Raw genomic sequence first — 21841 nt, forward strand, 5'->3', positions numbered from 1 at the left:
AACAACAAACATTGTGAAGATGTGAAGAAAAAGGAACCCTTGCGCAGTGTTGGTGGGAATGCAAACTGGTGTAGCTACTGTAAGGATGGTATGGAATATCCTCAAAAAATTAAGAATAGAAGTACTCTGTGATCCAGTAATCGCATCACGGTATTTACCCAAAGATTTACAAAAACACTAATTCAAAGGGGGTATATGCACTCCTGTGTTTATAGTAGCATTATCAATAATAGCCAAAGTATGGAAGCAATGCAGGTGTCCAGTGATAGGTGAATGAAAAAGAAGAGATGAGATACACGCACACACACACACACACACACACACTCTCTCTCTCTCTCTCTCTCTCTCTCTCTCTATCCAGCCGTAAAAAAGAATGAAATCTTGCCGTTTGCAGCAACATAGATGGAGCTAGAGAAGAAGTGCTAAGCAAAATAATCCTGTCAGTTAAAGACAAATACCATATGATTTCACTCATTTGTGGAATTTAAGAAACAACAAAGTGGGGGGAAGGAGACAAAACAAAACAAAAAGCAGATTCTTGACTGTAGACAACAAACAGATGGTTACCAGAGTGGGGGTGGGGGGATGGGTGAAATAGGTGAAGGGAATTAAGACGACACTTGAAGAGCAGCTGAGTAAGACATGGAATTGTTGAATCACTGGGTCCTACACCTGAACTAATGCCACACTGGAATTAATATTTAAACAAATCCTTGGAATTATAGCTATAGGTCAGGAGCCAGACCCTGGTGAGTCTCTTTCAATTCATGGCGGAACATACTGAAAAAATTGTTCTAAAAAAATGCCTAATGATCTGTTGTGACTGACTCCCTTATTCCAAGAATGCTTGTTGGTAGTTTGTCTTCATGCTTACGTTTCAGCATTAGTGGAACAAAAATCAAGTGTTTGCCTCCCAAATGTTTTGATTAGGTAATGAAAACAGAAAAAGAAAATGCCTGGGGAGAGTCATTTGTTATTGTTCAAAAGTAGAATCAGACTGTACCTCTTTTTAAAAATCCATTTTGGCCACATAACAATAACTGTAAATATCCCTCTCCCTATGACTCCTAATGAATTCTTTAATCTCGTTGGAAACACCAGAACAGAGGAGGATCTGGATCTCAGTGTGCTTAGGAATGAAATAAGGTTTCTCCTGCATTATTGGAGTAATAATAATGAAACTGTTGTGGCTTCTGTCTTACCAAAGAGGATCCCTAAAACCTTCTGGAGCCCTGAAATGTCTCTTCATTAGGCATGGAAATGGAGTTTCTGTTCAGTCCGGTTCCTCTTCTGGGGTGAAGGGGAAGATAACGTTGCATCATCCTGAGAGGGGCTGTGTGTGTGAACATGTGTTACTCTGAATTGTTAAAACCTGTGACCTAACTTTGTTTCCATTTCCTTTGTAGGCTGTGGACTTCTTGTTGCTGCTCTTCGCCGCCGCAGTGGTGACATGGGCAGACCACGCGGCCCCGCTCCTCCTTGGCCTCAGTGCCAGCTGGTTGCCATGGCATCGGGAAAATGGCCCAGCTGGGTCAGCCTCGAGCTTCCTTGGCCGGAGTCCAGTGCACAGGGTCACTCTGCAGGAGGCCCTCACTCTCCTTCCCAGTAGCATGCCTCTCCTGCTGCAGAAAGAACCATGGAAGGAACAGACCCAGAAGGTGAGGTTGGCAGCCTCTTGCGTGTCAGGGCAGGCCGCCGTCTTCTCTTGAGGGATTTCTGCGGTAGAATTGAGGTTGGAAGTTAAGTGAAACTGGAATCACCCCACGGGCTCTCATCCTCAGCCCCGAATCGCAGCCAGATGCAGAGCCTCAGAGAATGAGGCTGACTGCTGGCCAAAAACAGCAATGACAACAGCAGCAACTTGCTGACAGCTGGAGGTGAGGCGGAAAGAAGAGCTTATACTTGCCCTGAGATCCCGAAGGCACATGTGTTCTTGATCCTGGGGGCGAAGGGATGAGTGAGGCTCCGAGTGCTCAGAATGTCAGAGTGAGAACAGATAGGAAGGCAAGTTCAAAGCTGGAAGGTTGGGAATGATCCGTCATGCCCGGGGGTAGGTCAGGGAAACGGGCATCTGGAGCAGCCACATTCCCATAGCCCAGTTAGGGTTCCTCATAGCTCACTCGGTCCTATAGCCACATTCCAGGGGCCCACCCTGCTCCCAGCCTGTGCTCGACGACATGGGGAAAGTTGTAGAGGTCATCACCCTAGCCCTCCGGAAAATTCAGAATGTAGGATGCACCTTTTGGTTTTTAATGTTGAGTTTCCCCAGACAGCTAGCTGTTGTGCAGAGCATATGGAAATAACGCCTCCTCTCCTTCTCATTCCATGGCTCTGAGCGGCCTTTAAGACAGTTGATTGAAAGATTCTTTTTTGAATCCCATTTAATGAAAACTGGATTTTTATGAGGTTGAAAGCTTAACGCCAGCTTTTTGTAGCTTATTGTTAAAATCCGAACATTAGTCTTTAAAATATTTCTGAACTATGGACCCACAGGTTAGCCCTGCACAACTCCACTAAGCAACTCAATTAAAAGGCCTTTGTTTTCTTTTTTTTTTTTTTTAAGATTTTATTTATTTGACAGAGGGAGAGATCACAAGTAGGCAGAGAGGCAGGCAGAGAGGGAGGGAAGCAAGCTCCCTGCTGAGCAGAGAACCTGATGTGGGGCTTGAACCCAGACCCTGAGATCATGACCTGAGCCGAAGGCAGAGGCTTTAACTCACTGAGCTACCCAGGTGCCCCCAAAGGCCTTTGTATTCTTAAGCATTCATATTGTCCCAAGTTTTGTGTTTTCTGTCTCATTTTAAATCAAAATCGATTCAAATGCGTTATCCCCTTGTGTTTTTTTCTGGGCTGGGATACCATGATCACCGTGGACGACAGTGCAGACATCTGTGTCTGTTAGGTATTTGTAGTGCTCGATTTATTTACTGACCAGTCAGATATTATATAAAAAAATGGAGAAAAAATGTTTTAATTTAATCAAAACAGAGAATTAGGAATATTTTCTATCTGACTCTTTCTTGCAAGCCGGTCTCTACATCCCAAGTTAAAATACCTAGTACCTATGACTAATGTATGTGTTTTTTAGTGAGTCGAGAGTGGACCATTCAGTCATTAATGAAATTACCCTCCATCTAATTCAAAACCAATTTTGGCTGTACCCTGGGAGATCAGTCAAACTCCTGAGTAGTCTGAGTTTCTACCTCATTTGTAGGATTTATTTGCAGTTAACACACTCGGCTCTACCTAGTAAATTACTTTATGCCTTTCTCTTGCATTTTAACTTCCTGTTTCAATTCCATTTGAGCACAAATTGTTCTCAGCTACAGAATATCTGATTTTAGAAACGGGGGCTTATGTCTGATGTGTTTCCTTCTTTACCACCCACCCTGTGAGCCTGGGCCTAGATGCCTGCAGTGTCAGGCAGCAGGAGGCAAGGAAGGCTCACAAGGTTCTGAAGTCAGGTGTACCCGGGCTGAAATCTGGATTCTGCCATTCACTGGGAGTGGACTTGGGCAAGGTTCTTAACCTCTCTGTGCTCTCGGAGTGATGAGAGAGGAAGTTCGTGGCACACCGGAGGCCCACTGGGCCCACGTCTGCCTTGCTGTTAAAATCCACAGCAGGGGGGCGCCTGGGTGGCTCAGTGGGTTAAAGCCTCTGCCTTCGGCTCAGGTCATGATTTCAGGGTCCTGGGATCGAGCCCCACATCGGGCTCTCTGCTTGGCAGGGAGCCTGCTTCCCTTCCTCTCATTCTGCCTGCCTCTCTGCCTGCTTCTCTGCCTGCTTGTGATCTCTGTCAAATAAATAAAAATCTTTAAAAAAAAATCCACAGCAGGCTCAGGGTATGTAGCTGGGCAAGGGGTTTTGACTTGGCTGGGTTGTTGGCTGAATGGGAGCTGTGTCCGGCTTCCCCGTCTCTTAGGCCTGGTCTTCCCATCGCCAGTCTGCCAGCTCTGCACGGAGATGCATGTATACAGACCCAAGGGACCGATCGCTCTTGTACTGATAGTGCGGCTGTCTTCACTGACACTGCTCTTCTTTTTCACCCTAGTTCATTGACTGGCTCTTCAGCATCATGGAAAGCCCTAAAGAAGGCCTCTCAGCAAAATCCAGGGATCTTTTGAAAGGTATGACTTCCGTGCTGCACGCTCAACAGAGGCGAAAGCCCCCTATGCTTGCCTTTGCTGCAGAAATAGCATCCTCGTATATATTGGCTCCTGAAAGGGTTCGTCTGAATTCAGGGTAGAGAAGTAATCTGGAGCTGCCATTATGTGGCATTTTGAAGCAGAAAGTGGGTTTAAAAAGAGTTCCATACCTTTACATTTAACTTTTATTTAAATAGCTTTTAAATGTTTTATTATGATGGCCAACTATCACTTTAATTAAAATTCAGAAAATTCAGGAAAGAGCAGAGAGGAATCCAGAGTCCCATTGCCCAGTGGCAATTTTGATAATTTTTTCCTAAGAAGTTTTTGCCCCTCCGCGTATGAGTGTTGTTCTAACATATTTATAAATCATTAAGCAACTGAAAAAATAGACGTAGATACTTTGAACACTGCCTTTTTATTTCAAAGTTATTTTTAAAGCCTTTTAACCTATTCCTATATTGGCTTCTTTAATAGTATTTTAACAGCTGCATGGTATTTTGCCATGGGAATTGGACATTTCTCATGCTTTCAGGCATTTGAATAGTCTTTGTGCTTCTTATACTTCTCTCTTGATTTGTTGAACTATGACTATAGGAACCACAAACATAGAATACCTTCCTCTGAAAATTATGTACATTATTTTCCTCAAATCTGAGAAGTTCATTGGGCGTTGGTTCTGTGGCCTGAGACCGCGTGTACTATCATCTGTGTCTTAGGGCTCGGGGGTCTGGTCCAACCAATAGCTGTTGGTGAGATGACCCCAGTTTGCTGTAAGATAGTGCACTGGAAAGTCTCAGCGTGGGAGAATCACCTCCTGGCCTACACATGTGGTAATTTATCTGGCCAGCCTGGAGTCTTAGGATGACCATATTTTACTCTAAGTATGGTATGATTTGTTGGTTGCCAAACAAATAAGAATTCCCTAACCAGTTGGTTCTGATCCTTCTCCCTAACCCCACGTATCAAAGGGCATATGTAGGAAGTGGATTGTGATCAAGCACAGAACTTCACTGGGCAAAAGGTCAGTGGTCTGACATACCTTTACTTGATCCGTCCTTAGACACTTGCTAGGATTTTCTTTTTTTGTTTGCCTCAGGAAGACTGAACTCATTCTTAATGGCCATAGGTCTATAATACCATTGTTTGCTCCAAACATACAGTGTTTTAGGTCACGAAGATAGCAAACAACTTGATACTGATGAGAATAGTTATTTGGGTCAAGGAAGTACACGTTCACTTGATTAGATAGTCAAGGGCTTATTTGAGTCACACACAAGAATTGTGTAACTGGCTTCCCTACATTTCCTATTATATTTTAAATGACATCTCAATATATTTATATTAATATCCTAAAATAAGATCTATAATGAGTGACCTAGAGGAATTACACAGCGCTGGCCTACCTTAAATTGATCCCTGAGGGACCCGTGATGAATAAGAAAAGGTGTGGACTTGAAAGCACATAGATGAATACAGATTAGCACAGTCATGCCTGCTCCGCTGAGCCTCAAGGACCTAACTTCATTGCAGGATCAGTTTTTTATTTTTGTTTTTTACCTTTTAACCAACTCCTAATGGAAAAATCACATTCATGTAGAAAAAATACACAGATCATTAAGTAGCTTTTTTACAAAGGGAACACACCTATGTAATCATCACCCAGATAAAGAAAAGAACCAGCATCCCAGAAGTCAGTTTTTGTTAAACTCTGCAGAATTTCCTGTTAACTGGTTGCAGAATAATTTAACAACAAAGAAACCCTTTCCCCCAGATTTTATTAATCGTGTTCTACTATTCAAATTCTGCCTAAGGCTTGATGGGAGTTTTCAGTCTTGAAGATGAGCCAAGTAAGAAAAAGCCAAGTTCTGTTCTGACACATTTTCCATCTAAATGACCTTTTCAAGTGCAGTTTCACCAAATGCAACAGTTCACTTTACTTTTTTTTTGTCCCCTTAGCCACCCTGCTGTCTTTGAGAGTTCTCCCAGAGTTTAAGAAGAAAGCTGTGTGGACCAGAGCCTATGGTTGGTGAAGTTTCGTGGGTAGCCAGCAGCCTCCTCAGCTGGGTGAGGAAAACCATAGAAATTGAAGAAAGTTTTCAGAATTCATGCCTGGGATCGCCGAGCCATGATGCAGAGGGTCAAGGGGCATGAAAAGGTGGACACAAAACTGACCCTTCGACAGGTACATGCCAAGAGAAGGGGGCGTTGCTTCAATGCCCAGGCCAATTGGGAACGAAACCAGAACTTGAATTTTCTTTTATTTGGCTGGAGTTCAACCTGAAGATTTTCTTTGTGAAAACTTGACTACATTATCTACTCCCCCTAAATTCTAGTAAAATGATCTTGTGAATTTCGTGCATGTTTTCTTCTTTGTCTTAAGGCATAGGGAAGGTTTTGCTGGCAAAGCGAAACTCTAGTGGTGACAGTGGCATCATGATTGATTTCCCGTGAAGTTTCTAGAGGACATTCTCTGACTCAGTGTTTTCTTATTTTTATGGATAAAGCACTGTCTTGGAACTGCTGTCCACATTTAAACAATAAGTATGCTGTGTGTTGAACATTAGCCAAATACGATTCATTAGTGGTGGTTGTAATTTGCTTATGCTTGGGCCTCTTGAACGCAATTGAAAGTTCTCCAATTCAAAATAGCTCCAACCAAGGAAGAGAATATTGGGTCATAAGCCAAAAAGTTCAAGAGTAGATCTGATCAGGTCAGTCAGCTGCATCCAGTGAGTCAGTGCCATTAGGGGCATAGACAGGATCACTCCTTGTAGTTGGTAGGATGGCGAACAGCCACCTCAAAGGGAAGGAATGGCATCTTTGCTTGTGGATATGGCAGAAGCAACATAGAGAGGACTCTGGTTCTGCGTGGGTCGTGTGAGAGTCCCTGTACAATTATGTGGGCCTTGGGAGTTGGGGTAATCTAAATGACCGGTCCTCGGTCCTACCTGAACTGGCTTTCCTCCAGGAGGAAGATGATGGAAAGCTGGGCGGATACCTCCTTAAAAGAACAACGTGTTTTATTGTAAGCATACATCTCTGTCTCAAGCAGGGTGACTGCTGGCCTAATGACAAGTAAATGAAGTCTGTGACGGTGTCCTCTGAGATAGCAGTTTATTCAAAGGTGTGAGCCATCAGCCAGCGTTCGATCTGTTTGCTGCTTATTTTTCTTTCTCGCAGGCATTCATCAGGGCAGGCTTTAAAAACCAGGCATAGGAGCGTACTGCCAGGGCTCTGTGTATATACAGGGTCTCTGGGAAGAAAGGTTGTGCCACTGGAATAATATACCTTTGTGTCTTCCAGGCCATAGCGGTGCCTGGTCCTTAAAAGCACCATAGAACCTTCAGTATTATTCCCGTGTGACACATACATTCATGTTGTCACTAAGTGAACCCGCCGATGACTTAGGTTAAAAATAGCTCTCCTTGATTTATTTTCCAAATATATGGATTTATGATTCCAGGTTTCAGATATTTGTGGTTCACTGTGTAATCCACACTCCGTTTTTTCTTTTGCTGAACTTCAGTACGACGTGGAGATGCTCACAGAAAAGGGAAGGGAGGGCAAGCTCTCAGGGAGTCACCTGCAGGGCCAACATTTCATTTTTATTACCTCCTCAAGAGGCCGGGCTAGAGGGAAATGAATTTGAAGGAAGCAGCCGAACATGTTCTGGGAGCAGCCAGCTTCTCTTTCCTTCCCACTGCATGCACTTTGTTTTACTTCCCACCAAACAGTGATTGAAATTCATCTCAGATTTATCGTTAGGTGCCAGACAGTAAGTTCACCAGAACTTTCACTTGTATTATCTTATTTCACTCCTACAACAAGACTGCGAAGAAGCATTTCTATTTTAAAGTGGAGAAAATACATCTAATAAGAGGCAGAGCTACATAGAACGCCAAAGCCTTAAAGCCCCAGGTCCAGTGCCCTTTCTGCTGTATCCAGGCATTTAGTGCCCATTTTCAGATGAAAACTCCTATTAAGGAGGAAGCCTCACGCATGCATCACATAGATTGCTGTCATCAGACAAAAGAAAGAACCCTGAAGCACAGGGAATAGAATCAATAATATCGAAATAATGGTGGTGACGGATGGTGACTACACTTAACCGTGGTGCCCGTTGTGTAATATATAGGATTGTCAAACGCCTGTATTGACCCCTGAAAGTAATAGAATGTCGTATGTCAACTACAAAACCCCAAATCAGAAAACGACACTGCCTCATGTTAATAAGCTGCCGGAACTGGGAAGTTGAGGAGTTGTAGTGTTAAGGAACAGGTCTTTGCCCGTTGAAGGACTTAAATCCCTGCGCTGGCTTGCAGACATTTGTGGCAGAGAAGAACAGTGAAGGGGAAGTGGGCACCGAGGAGCCCGTCTGCGCTTCCGCCCTGAGTGGGCGGGCAGAGCTTGCTAGTGCTGGAGGAAGGGAGGAAGGATCAGGCCCGGCTTCTAAACCCAGCCGGCCTTTTTCTCCTCAGCCTGGTTTCTTCTCATTCAAACTTTGTCCCTGCTCCTGCCCTTGACAAGAAAACAGAAGAGTACAAAATGGAGGAGATAAATTACATCTGTATCCCTTTTTCCCTAGCTACACAACTCCCCCCTCCTGTTTTTGTTTTCGGGGGTCTTGAGCTTGAGATTTGTAGGATTTTCCTATTCATGGTCATCTCTGACGAGTCAAAAATACAAGGTGCTAGGGGTGCCTGGTGGCTCAGTTGGTTAAGTGACTGACTGGATTTTGACTCAGGTCATGATCTCAGGGTCGTGAGATCAAGCCCCAAGCAGGACTCCACGCAGGGCTTTCAGCTACTTGAGACTTTTTTTTCCTCTCCCTCTGTCCCTCTCCTGCCCACTCCATCTCTCGCTCTTAAAAAAATAAATAAATAATGTAAATTTCAAAACCTAAAGGTTCTAAAATCTAAACACACTAATATATTAGGTCACTGGAATAATAACACTCTTACTCTTGGTTCTCTGTATGACTTCAGGTCAGAATTAAGTTATTTCCTCAGAAGTCTCTGCCTTTTTAGACCAGATGTTCCAAACTATGTATGGAAACACTTCCTTTTCACAAGTCATCTTCCATCGGATTTTGAAATCACAAGTTGCCAAGACAGAGAGCATGCTGGGATATACTAACAAATGAACATGTGGGGTTAAAGCCTTATGTGTCTCAGAACACTGACTCTTGATTTGCAAAGTGTGCATTTGGAGCAGATGTTGGGATGGGATCCGTGCAAGGGCCTAAAATTATCTTTGTGTTTTGTCGTGTAATGACTCCATGGTAAGTAACTACAAGGCTGTTAATGACCTTTTTTGAAGGTAACTGTCAGAAGTTCACTCGAAATGATTTTACCAAAGATAGTGATATTGTAATTATAAAAGGAGTAAGACTTTGTTAGGCACGCAACTACTGTCTCGAAATAACTTAGTCACTTTGAAAATAAGCAGTTTTAAACTTTTGGAAACATTTTCATAAATTGCTGTATTCGAAGGGAGATCAGATCTTGGGCTTAGGAGGATGGGGCCTTCACTAAAGCCAGAGCTGTAGGCGAGACCTCTGGGTGAGTCTGAGAGAGATGCCCCAACACGCCTATTCCCAGCTGCAGGCATTTCGGATGAAATCAGGGGACCGAATGTGGCCAGAACAATTCCCATCCTCCATCCTACCATCGCAGAAAAACACCTCATGCTGTCATCTTTATGTATAAATGTGTATCATCGTCACTCCGGTCCTAGATGATGTAATATGCTTTTATATTTTCTGGAAGGAAATGCTTTATACTGATGCTAAACTCTCGAGCCTCATTTTTTTAAAATGTATGATATATATATAGTAATTATGAAGTTGTGAGTGTGCATGGAATGTGTTAATCTTCATAAACAGTATGACATTCTTTAAAATTGCCACTTAGATCGTCTGGTTCTTGTCAAACATAAGGAACTTGTGAAATAATTTCTAGCTAAATTATTGGACATGAAACCAAGTAAAAATGACAGGGATGACTCCCTGACTTTGGTTTTGTTTCTTGGGTACAAGGAATAATTTAACTCACAAGGATAAAAGAGTACAGAAATATGGTTTATAAATTCTAAAATGTAATAGAAATGTTATCACCTTTGTATGTTTCGCTGAAAATAGTTCTAACTCTTGGCGATCTTTATGTTAGGACTTGGGAAGATAATGGAAATTTAACCAGTTCTTAATACATTCTAAAAGCAAGTAGCACATTAGGAAAGGATACTTAGAGAAGCTAAAAAACAAAACAAAAAAGTCCTTTTGTGTCTTGTAAATATGAACTGCCCTTTGAGAGTAATCAAATACAATGGAGATATCACCTATCAATTTGATATTTTTAAAAAATGTTTTATTTATTTGACAGAGATCGCAAGTAGGCAGAGAGGCAGGCAGGCAGAGAGGGGAGGAAGCAGGCTTCCCGCTGAGCAGAGAGCCTGACATGGGGCTCGATCCCAGGACCCTGGGATCATGACCTGAGCCAAAGGCAGAGACCCAACCAACTGAGCCACCCAGGCACCCCTATCTGATAGATTTCTTAAAACAGGACTTTTTCTGGAGGTACTGGTAGTAATCTATAAAGTCAGAGCTGCACAATTATGAGTGTGTACCATGTGCCCGGAGTGACCAACGCATGATATTCCTGCCCTCACAGAATTTATATTCAGAAAATATAAATCAGTAAACCATCAGATAATTTTAATTGATCCAGGAAACGTGTTACAAATTTCCTGCTTCTGTGTAGCTGTTTATCATTTAGAGAGGTTTAGTTTACCGCACGGCATTTATTCTTTGCAACAGCGTGGGGGCAGTGAAGGAAAGGAACCCTGGGCTCGTTCACTTAGTAAACGTTGGAGCTGGATTTCATATCAAACCCACTGCTCTTACTTCCATCCAGGCCACGTTCTCACTCACAGGACCCTGTGGCTTGGCAGAGTACCACAAAGTAAGTACGCAGTGGACGCCTACGTTTATTTGGTGAATTAAGGCATGTTCTCACTAGTTGATTTGCAATATGGAATTGACGGTTACCTTTACTTGAGGTTTTAAACTCTAGCCACCCTTAGCAAAGATAAATCCCTCTTTAACATCTTTAAAAACCAAACATAAATGCCATCATCTCCATTCTGAAAACAGAGAAAACTATATTGTATGGGGGCTTTTATGTTATTAGCAGGTTTCTGTCCAAAGCTGAGATACTTAGACTCAAACTGTAGTGTGCAGGAGGGGCATTTGAGGAGCCTGACAACATGTAGGTTCCTGGGTCCCAGTGGAGCCCAAGAGTCTGGGTCCTAGGTGGCACCCTGTCCTAGGACTGTTGCTCCCTGGAATACACTTGGCAAGAGCGCCATATCGAAAGGTAACGTAGCAATTAGACCTGGAAGTAGAAAGGAAAAATTAACAAGGGGGCAAAAATGTTTACATAGGAAAAATAAGCCAATGAGAGGAAGATGTGGGGAAAGGGGAAATAATTTGTAGCATATTTTCATTTAAATCATTGAAACTTTAGCACAAAATGTAACTGTTTTCTTTGCACGTCAATAAATGTAAGATTCTCTGTGGAAATATTTTGGATACTGATGTTACAGCTACATTATCTCTTGAAAGAAACACAAAGTCTTATACGTGACACCTTGCTCAAGGTAAGCAGAATAAGGTATCCTAAAACAAAATGGTTTTTCTTGGTGGGGGCGGGGGGCTTCAGTGCAATGTGGTACATTCTTTGGTAACAAGTGTGTCTGCAGGAAGCCTATTAAAAGTTTTGTAATTTGTGCCTTCAGTGCGTCAGGCGCCCCACAAGGTGTTTCTTGTATCCTAAGACCAGGATAACTGTGTGATTCTTGAAGAGCATACTGGAGGGAAAAAACACATTAATATCAAATGGATGCTTTTGGCGGAAGTGTTACTGCTTTTCATTCAACTATTTTGGTAACATAAAAGCCCAGGGACTTTGATGATATTACAGTGTCTGTGTGTTGTATTTTTTAGGCAGACTTTTGCTGAATAAGGAAATTCTTCGAAGTAGTTTCCATTCAGAGCAGTTTTACCCCCCACTACCCTACCCTTTTAAGTCCCAGAGGCACTGGTGATGTTGATTACTACACCTTAGCTTGGGTTACTTGGAACTTGAGGCAATGGAACTTGGCATTGAAAGGTCCCAAGAAAGTTGGGGTTTTTTTGTTTTATAGAGAGGGAGAGAGAAGAGGGCTTGGGGAAGGAGAAAGAATCTTAAGTAGCTCCACACCCAGCACAGGACCCAATCTCACGACCCTGAGCTAAAATCAAGTCAGACATTTAACTGACCAAGCCATCGAGGTGCCCTAAGAAAGATCATTTTAAAAGTTATGTGTTATGCTTCTAAAATATCTAACAGTTTGCTATTTCATCTATATTTATTATATTTGAGAAACCAAGCCTTTGACAACACTGAACAAGATGAAATAGAGATTTGATGGACATACAGTTTAAGAAATAAGCCAAAAAAATCAACTTTGCAATCTGGGTAATATCCAGTTAACTAGGTAGATGTTTACTTGTCTAAGTTTCTTAACCTGGGGAACATGAACTTGAGTGGAAGAGAAATGACATCCTTATGTCCACTAACCTCTAATGAAATTTTTCTTTCAATTATGAATACAGGTAACCACCCACAATAAGTTGTGACTGTGTTACCAAAGGAATCACAGAGCTTTGTTACAGTTGTTGCGGAGACCTGATTTTCAATCCATAATTATAAACTGTGCTTTTTAGTCTAGTTTGAGAAGTAGGCAGGCTCTTAAGGTAATGTGGCTTAAAAATTAAATAACAAGATTTTAATTTCTTATAATAGTCCAGTGCGATATAGTTTCTCTAATTCTTACTCTGCAACTTTAGTGATGCATGTAATGCTTCAGCAATCTACGCAGCCATATTGACTGAGAGGAAGCTTGACTGAATCACCTAAAGTTTGCAAATGGATTTTGTTCTCTTTGTACACCAAAACTTTCAGTATTTTTTAATTTTGAAGAATAAGCTTTTTAAAAAGCTATTTTTTTGTTGTTGTTAAAGATTTTATTTATTTATTTGACAGAGAACACAAGTAGGCAGAGAGGCAGGCAGAGAGAGAGGAGGAAGCAGGCTCCCTGCTAGCAGAGAGCCCGATGCGGGGCTCGATCCCAGGATCCTAAGGCAGAGGCTTAACCCACCACCCAGGCACCCCTACATTTTGTTTTTAAAGATTTATTTGAAAGGGGGAGGGGTAGGAGAGGGACTAGTAGACTTCCTACAGAGCAGGGAGCCCAATACGGGGCTCGATCCCAGGACCCTGAGATCAGGACCTGAGCCAAAGACGCTTAACCAACTGAGCTACCCAGGCACCCCTATTTATTTTTTTTAGATGGGGGAGAGAGAGAGAAGCAGACTCCCCGCCGAGCATGGAGCCCAATGTGCAGCCTGAAACCACAACCTGAGACAAAATCAAGAATCGATGCTTAACTGACTGAACCACCCAGGTACCTCAAAATGTAGCTTTTTAGAAGGGTAATTTTAAGTATTTTAAAATCCCAAATAGGATACTAAATTTACAAAGATATCAATTATCTTTACCTAGCTGCCAATTTTTTGTAACTATATTTTACTACCTGGTTTTTATGTCATAAAATATTTAGTAACCTTTTTATATAGTTACCGGATAATAAAATTCTAGACTCCTTTCAAGAAAAGTGAATGTATACTGATACAGAAGTGATATTAGTTATTTTTCAAAACTGTGACTTATGTAACATAGTATTTACAACGATAATGCAATAGTAATCTGAAACATCACTAGTTAACTGCCTTATCTCCTTTAAAATAATTTACTCTAGATTTTTACCTTTTGTCTCCCTGTAAGGTAAGTAACATGGCCTGATTTCAACCCCCGCCCCAGAAGAGGAATATGGATCAAATAAATATTTGTATATTTACCAAAGATCCATTCTGTTTTTATCAGTCTCCTCTTTTAAGGCACCAAAGTCCAAATATTAATGAATACTTTCTCAGGGCTTGGAAAATGTAGAATTTTCTCAGCGTGTCTCATGTGTAAGATGGGGGTGAGCCCTGGCGAGGATGACATCTGTCTATAAAATGTTATTCTAGACAACTGCTGAACATATTTCACATTGTTGCACTCCCGTGGAGTTGCTATTTGCAAACTCCGAAATGAAAAGAAAAAGATGTAAACAGATAAAATCCCGGCTAACAATTTTGGTTTCTCAATTTCATTGAATCCATTCCAGTGAATCTATTTCTCATTTGCCTTACAGGAAAAGAATCAATGTAAAGTTACTTGTACAAAATCTATAGCTTTGGTAAAGTAGGTTGCGTGGAACATGCATTTTGAAAACATGTGAGGATAAGAGTGCTGCGATCTGCCTCAAGCTCGAGGAGAGCGCGGTCGTCGCGGAGCCGTGTCCAGCAGCAGGTATTTTTCCAGCAGGCTGCTTCCTGTGTTGTCCGTTGCAGCTGAGTCCACAAGCCTGTCCTTCCTTCTCTTGCATCGGAATGCGGTGCTTCACATTTTCTTTTTCTTAAAGGGAAAGACTCCGAGGACGTCTCTTCTTTCTGAGTAAAGATGACTGTAGGTATAATACATGCCTAACACGGGGAAGGAAGTGGCAAGAGTAAGTAAGGTTGATTAACCATCTCCCTGGAAAGAACCATGGTTTTAAAACATAGAGTGCAGCTTGGAGTCTAAGGACAGGACACTTGCATGGGAGACTCAAAGAAGGACCATGTAAACAAGAGGCCAGGGAAGGGAAGTAAAGCGAACTCCTCTACCCTCCTATTTTGTTTAAGGCAAGGAATTAATGTTCCCCTTTCTGGAGGGTAGTGCTCTCTACCAGCCCTGAAGTTTCACATCTGTCTTCTTCCTGATGCATTGTTCCTATCTGTCTGATGATTACTCTAGACCAACTACCATGGGGATTTGTAAAGGTCAGAGCTGCAGAAAGTGAGATGTAATCACAGAAGTCCTTTGCCAATTAAATTTTCTTGACTCTTAAGTTTTTGTTCCACACATTTTTGTGTTTTTAGCACCTACTCCCACGTGCCTGCTGGGAAATGCCAGCTCAAAAAACCAAACAAACAGGAAACAAACAGATATAAATGGGAAAACCAGAAATGGCCCACTCTGTAGATCCTGTATCCAGAGTCAAATTTCTACATTTCCTACACAATACAGGTACTTTACCTGCTTGTAAATCTGTTCTTCTTTATACAGTGAAACAGTGACATACTTGATCTTGTGATACCCTGCGAAAAGCATTATAACCTCTAGGTGCTTTACTAACAAGGTCTAATTCACCGTGCTGCGTGTCCTCCTCTGTTTCTCCCATGCTCACAGACCTTTCTGTTAAAGTAGATGGCAGCACAAACCAGAAGGCACAGGAAGAATGCAGAAACAAAACAAAACAGAAAACCCACTTACCTATAAAGAGCATCATGAGATATATTTTCAGCACGTATGGGAAATAGATTGATAAATCAAAGGGCAGCTTTGTGGAGTAAGTGCCAAATGATTCAAAATAAGGCAGCGACTGATAGATGGCAAATGCTGTTTAAAGAACAGAGAAGGAATTGTGAAAGTTTCCCCTCATACTGCTACAGGGATGTGTATATATAAATGTCTACAGAGCTCAAGGATATTTTGAATTTTATAATAACGGTTTTGAAAGATGCTGAATCCTTTAGCTAAAGCTAGAGCTGAGCCAACTGGCAAGGCCGTTACGGCAGCGTGACTTGAACTTATATCCACTTTATACTTCGTTATACCTACAGAGAAATAATTTGTTTCTTAGAATGGTATCCCCCAATACATATCCCCTACTCACAAACAGACAAATGAATTTGAAAAATGCTGCACAGAGTTACTTCTTAGAGTTTCAAACACATCAGTACAGTAGGGATTCTGAAAAGGTCTGCAGTAAAGAAACTGGTTTTCCTCTACAGTTTCTCAGTGTAACTGGCCTTGGAAGAGCTCCTTCTCTCTCCTTACCCACTAGGAAAATTTAAAGAATGCTGAGGAACTCTGGGAGAAATGTTAGCCAAAACATTTTGAGGGGGGAGGCTGATGTCAAAGAAAAAGATACGGAGGTTCAGAGAGTCAGGGGAAGATGCAGGAGGAGGAGCATCCTGAGCTCACTTCATCCCATGGACACCCCAAGATAACAGGTATACATGTACATCTATACAACTCTGAAAAAAACCTAAAGACAGACCAGACCTTCCACAGCCAGCTGCAGAGAGAATGTCACATGGAAAAGGATAGGAGGTGTGGAGTTGTGGTTGGTACTCTGGTCAGACTAACCACAAAAGGGAGGGACACCACAAGCCTGAAGAAGCCAGGGGATCACACCCCACACCAGAGACACCTGGCATTGGGGATCTGCACTGGGAACAGGAGTCCCTATAACATCTGGCTTTGAAAACCAGTAGGGCTTATCTTTGGGAGCCTTAGAAATCAGCAGTATACAAGGTTAGTAGAAGGAGGGAAATAGAGACTAAAAATAAAGAAAAGACCAGTAAAACCAAGAGCTGGTTCTTTGAAAAGATAAAATTAATGAAACTCTAGCCACCCTCATCAAGAAAAAAAGGAGAGGACCAAAATAGAAACAAAGCAGCAGAAATAATAACTGTTCTATATAAATACAAAAGATTATAAGACTTATGAAAATTGATATGCCAGCAAATTGGGCAACTTAAAAAAATCTGAATAGACTAATACTTAGTAACAAAGTTGAACTGATAATTGAAAAAATCCCAACAAAAGTCTAGGACCATATGGATTTATAGGTGAATTCTAACAAACATTTAAGTTTATACCTATTCATGGCAATTTATTCCAATAAAAAGAAGAGAAAGGGAAGCTTCCAAATATATTCTATAAGGCCAGTGTTACCCTGATATCAAAACCAGGCAAAGACACTACCCCCACCCCCCAAAATACAGGCTAATGAACATAAATGCAAAAATCCTCAACAATTAGCAAACACTTATTCAATAATCTTTCCCATGATTAAGTGGGACTGATTATGGGGAGGCAAGGGTGATTCAATATTTGCAAATCAATGTGATACACCATCATCAACAAAACAAAGGATAAAATCCATGATCAGTAAATGAAGAAAAAGCATTTGACAAAATTCAGTATCTACTCATGATAAAAACTCAACCAAGTGGGTTTAGAGGAAACATTCCTCAACATAATAAAGGGTATATATAAAAAGCCTAAGCTAACACCATACTCAATGCTAAAAAACCGAGAGCTTTTCTTCTAAGATCAGGAACAAGCCAAGATGCCCACTCCTCCCACTTTATTTAACATAGTTTCTAGAAGTTCTAGCTCCAGCAATCAGATAAGAAAGTAAGAGGCATCCAGATTGGCAAGGAAGAAGTTAAACTTACTACACATGACATGACACTATATGTAAAAAATCCTAAAGATGTCACAAAAAAAACCTTAGTACAAATGCAGTAAAGTTGCACAATACAAAACTAACATCTAGAAATCAGCTGCATTCCTATACACTAATAACAAAGCAGTGGAGAAATTAAAAAAACAATCCCATTAACAGTTGCACCAAAAAGAATAAAATACTTAGGAATAAACTTAAACTAGACGGTGAAAGACCTATACTCTGAGAACTCTAAGACACTGATGAAAGAAACTGAAGATGATACAAATGGAAAGCTATGCCATGCCCATGAATTGGAAGAACATCACTAAAATGTCCATATTACCCAAAGCAAACTATAGATTCAGTGCAATCCCTATAAAAATACTAATAGCATTTTCCATAAAATTAGAACAAATAATCCTAAAGTTGGTACAGAATCACAAAAGACCTGGGGGCGCCTGGGTGGCTCAGTTGGTTAAGCATCTGGCTTCAGCTCGGGTCATGATCCCAGAGTCCTGTGACTGAGCCCCACCTTGGGCTCCCTGCTCAGCGAGGAGTCTGCTTCTCCCTCTCCCTCTGCTGCTTCCCCTGCTTGTCCTCTCTGACAAATAAATAAATTAAAATCTTAAAAGAAAAAAAAACAGTTAAAAAAAAAATCACCAAAGACCTCAAATAGCCAAGGCAATCTTGAGAAAGAACACAGCTAGAGATAGCACAATTGCATATTCCAAGATATACGACTAAGCGGGCATAATCAAAATAGTAAACTACTGGCACAAAAACAGACATATGAAGGGGCATTTGGGTGGCACAGTCGGATAAGCATGTGACTCTTGGTTTTGGCTCAAGTCATGATCTCCGTTCATGAGATTAAGCTCCTCACTGAGTTCTGCACTCAGTGCGGAGTCCGCTTAAGACACTCTCTTCCTCTGTCCCTCCCACTGCTCTAAAATAAATAAATCTTAAAAAAAAAAAAAAGACATATAGGGGTCATCTGGGTGTCTCAGTTGGTTAAGCATACAAATCTTGATCTCCACTTGGGTCTTGATCTCAGGGATGCGAGTTCAAACCCTGCCCTGGGCTCCACAATGGGCATGGAGCCTACTTTAAAAAAAAAAAAAAAAGACATATAGATTAATGGAATGGGATAGAGAGCCAAGAAATAAACCCATACCTATATATCTTGTCATAACAAAGAAGGTAAGAATATACAATGGGGGAAAGATAGTCTTTTCAATAAATGATGCTGGGAAAACTGAATAGCTACATTCAAAAGAAAAACTAGACTCCTTATGTCATACACAAAAATAAGCTCAATGGATTAAAGACCTAAACCTGAAACCATAAAATTCCTAGAAGAAAACAGGGAGTACACTCTTGAATATTTCCCTTAACAACATATTTATGGACAGCTCTCCTCAGGAAAGGGAAACAGAAGCAATATTAAACTATTGGGACTACACCAAAATAAAATTTTGCACAATGAAGGAAACCAAAACAACAAAAAGGCAACCTACTGAGTGGAAGAAGATACTTGCAAATTATTTATCTTATAAAGCATTAATATTCAAAATATACGAAGAATTTATACAATACCAAAACCACAATTTAACTGGAAAATGTACAGAAGACATGAACATACATTTCTCTGAAAAGGCATAAGATGTTCAATACCACTAATTATCTCAGAAATGCAAATCAAAATCACAATGAGATACCACCTCGACTTGTCAAACAAGTGTTGGCAAGGATATGGAGAAAAGGAAACCCTCTTGCTTCCACTGTTGGTAGGAATGTAAATGGGTGCAGTCACTGTGGAAAACAGTAAGGAGGTTTAAAAATATATACATCTCCCATATGATCCAGTAATTCCGAAACAGTATTTACCCAAAGAAAACAAAACCATTAATTCAAGAAGATACATGATACATGATACAAGATACATGATTTACAATAGCCAAGATATGGAAGCAACCCAAGTGTCCATCAATAGTTGCAAGATATGGAAGCAACCCAAGTGTCCATCCTGAATGGATCAGGATGTGGTGTGTACACACACACACATAAATATATATAATAGAATATTACTTAGCCATAAAAAAGGAGATGTTATCATTTGCAAGAACATGGTGGGACCTAGAGGATATTACGCTAAGTGAAATAAGATGCAGAAAGACAAATGCCATATGGTTTCATTTATATATGGAATCTAAAAAATAAAAGAACAAAAAGGAGAAACAGACCCATAAATACAGAGAACTAATGGTTGCTACAGAGGAGGGGGTGAAGGGGAGTGGGAGATAAAAGCTTCCAGTTATAGAATCAGTGAGTCACAAGGCTAAAAGGTACAAGAGAGGGAATCTAATCAATAGCATTCTAACAGTGTTGTATGGTAAGAGATGGTAGCTGCATTTGTGGTGAGCATACCATAACAGAGTTGTTGAAGTGCTATGTTGTACACCTGAAACTAATGTAACATTGTGTGTCACCTATAGTTCAATTAAAAAAAAAATCAGTGGGGCTTAACTCCAGGAATGTTAAGAATCAGTAGGCTTAATGCCGGGAGAGCCAGAGGGCAATAGGAAACTGAGTCCCCTCACTTAAGAACCCAACATTGTGGGCGTCTGGGTGGCTCAGTGGTTTAAAACTTCTGCCTTCGGCTCAGGTCATGATCCCAGGGTCCTGGGATCAAGCCCGACATCGGGCTGTCTGCTCCACGGGGAGCCTGCTTCCTCCTCTCTCTGCCTGCATCTCCGTCTACTTGTAATCTCTGTCTGTCAAATAAATAAATAAAATCTTTAAAAAAAAAGAACCCAACATAATAAGTAACTTGGCAGAGACACAGTGCAGAAGCAGCAGTTTGCAAAGTGCCTGGGGTATATGTCAAGAAAATTTATTGACTAGTCTTGGGTTGTGTGCTGGAAAGGCAAGGATCTTTAGATTTCTCTGGGAACAAAAGTGCTGACAGGTGCCATTTCTCTTCCCCTCTCCCAGCCTAGATGGCTAGTCACTTAGGGGAGCCAGTGCTAACAGTATCTTGCTAGCACCATGTGACTGACCTGACCCATCCAACCTGCCCCCTTCAGCAGGCAATCCTCTAAAGGGGCTCCTGCCTCCCACACCCTGCAGAAAGCCCTGGCAGGGACAAAGCTACTCCAAAATGACTCCTTCCCTGGGGCGGGAAGAAGTAAGCCCCACAAATCAGTGCACCCACAGTTTCAGCAGCCCAGGCTCTTAGCTGGCTGTGTAGGGAATAAGTCCTCTGCTTTGGTGGAACAGAAGATGTGGCAGTGAGGCTAACTGCAGACACCTCGGCTGACTGCTGGTCTTCTCACCGACTAGTCACAGAGGCCTCAAACAGTCCTCTCAATAGTTTAAGGACCAAACCCTGCCCAGTGTGCCTACAGCAGGCAAAGTGGGTCATGGCAGCTGGCTGAACTGAAAGCAACTGTAGTTCAGCTACAACAGTGGGGCATGTTTAGCCCACACAGTGGACATTCCCAAAGTGCCTGATTTTGAAGACCAAGAGGAAGCTGTGTTACAGGGCTCCACAGGACGCCTTCAACATAAGGCCAATATTTTCAAGACCAGGAGACATAGCTAACTCACCTACTATACAAAAACAAACACAGAGTTAGACAAAATGAGGAGACAGAGGAATATGGCCCAAATGAAAGAACAGAATCACAGTAGAAGAGCTAAATGAAATAAACAACCAATGTGCCTGATAAAAGAGTTCCAAGTAATGGTCATAAAGATACTCACTGAATGTGAAAAAAGAGTGGATGATCTCAGTCAGAACTTCAACAAAGGGAAAATATAGAGCTGAAGAATTAAAAAAATGAAATAAATACACCAGAAGGAATCAAGAGCAGATCAGAGGATGCAGAAGAACAGATCAACAATCTGGAAGACAGGGTAATGGAAAGTAATCAAGGTGAACAGCAAAAACAAAAAAGAATTAAGAAAAGAGTTCAGTAAAGGGAACTCAACAACATTGTGATGAGTAACAACATTCACGTTATAGGGATCCCAGAAGAGAAAGAGAGAGAAGGGAGTAGATAACTTATTTGAAGAAATAACTGAAAACTTCCTTCCTCTGGGAAAGAAAAGATCTATCCATCACATTTCAGGAAGCACAAAGAGCTCCTAACAAGATAAATCTAAGGAGTTCCATAGCAAGACACATAATAAATAAAATGGCAAGAAGCAGTGATATAGCGGGAGTTTTCAAAGCAGCAAGAGAAAAAACCATTACACACAGG

General features: G+C 41.4%; 2 protein-coding genes across 3 annotated transcripts in view; one reads left to right on the plus strand and one right to left on the minus strand.

Annotated features, from left to right (window-relative positions):
• Positions 1-6502, plus strand: part of FOCAD (focadhesin) — a 303850-nt gene extending 297348 nt beyond the window's left edge. For both annotated transcript variants that reach the window (XM_080819443.1, XM_080819444.1), the window contains exons 42-44: positions 1407-1658; positions 4052-4127; positions 6105-6502. In XM_080819443.1, coding sequence (XP_080675569.1) covers positions 1407-1658; positions 4052-4127; positions 6105-6178 — 402 coding nt within the window. In that variant the 3' untranslated portion in view covers positions 6179-6502. The remainder of the gene's footprint in view (positions 1-1406; positions 1659-4051; positions 4128-6104) is intronic.
• A 7885-nt stretch (positions 6503-14387) lies between these two features.
• HACD4 (3-hydroxyacyl-CoA dehydratase 4) overlaps positions 14388-21841 on the minus strand; it is a 35773-nt gene continuing 28319 nt past the window's right edge. The window contains exons 5-6 of the mRNA XM_080819445.1: positions 15608-15733; positions 14388-14775 (exon numbers count right to left, since the gene is read on the minus strand). Coding sequence (XP_080675571.1) covers positions 14693-14775; positions 15608-15733 — 209 coding nt within the window. The 3' untranslated portion in view covers positions 14388-14692. The remainder of the gene's footprint in view (positions 14776-15607; positions 15734-21841) is intronic.

Source organism: Martes martes, assembly GCF_963455335.1.
Source record: "Martes martes genome assembly, chromosome: 12".
NCBI classification, from domain to species: domain Eukaryota; kingdom Metazoa; phylum Chordata; class Mammalia; order Carnivora; family Mustelidae; genus Martes; species Martes martes.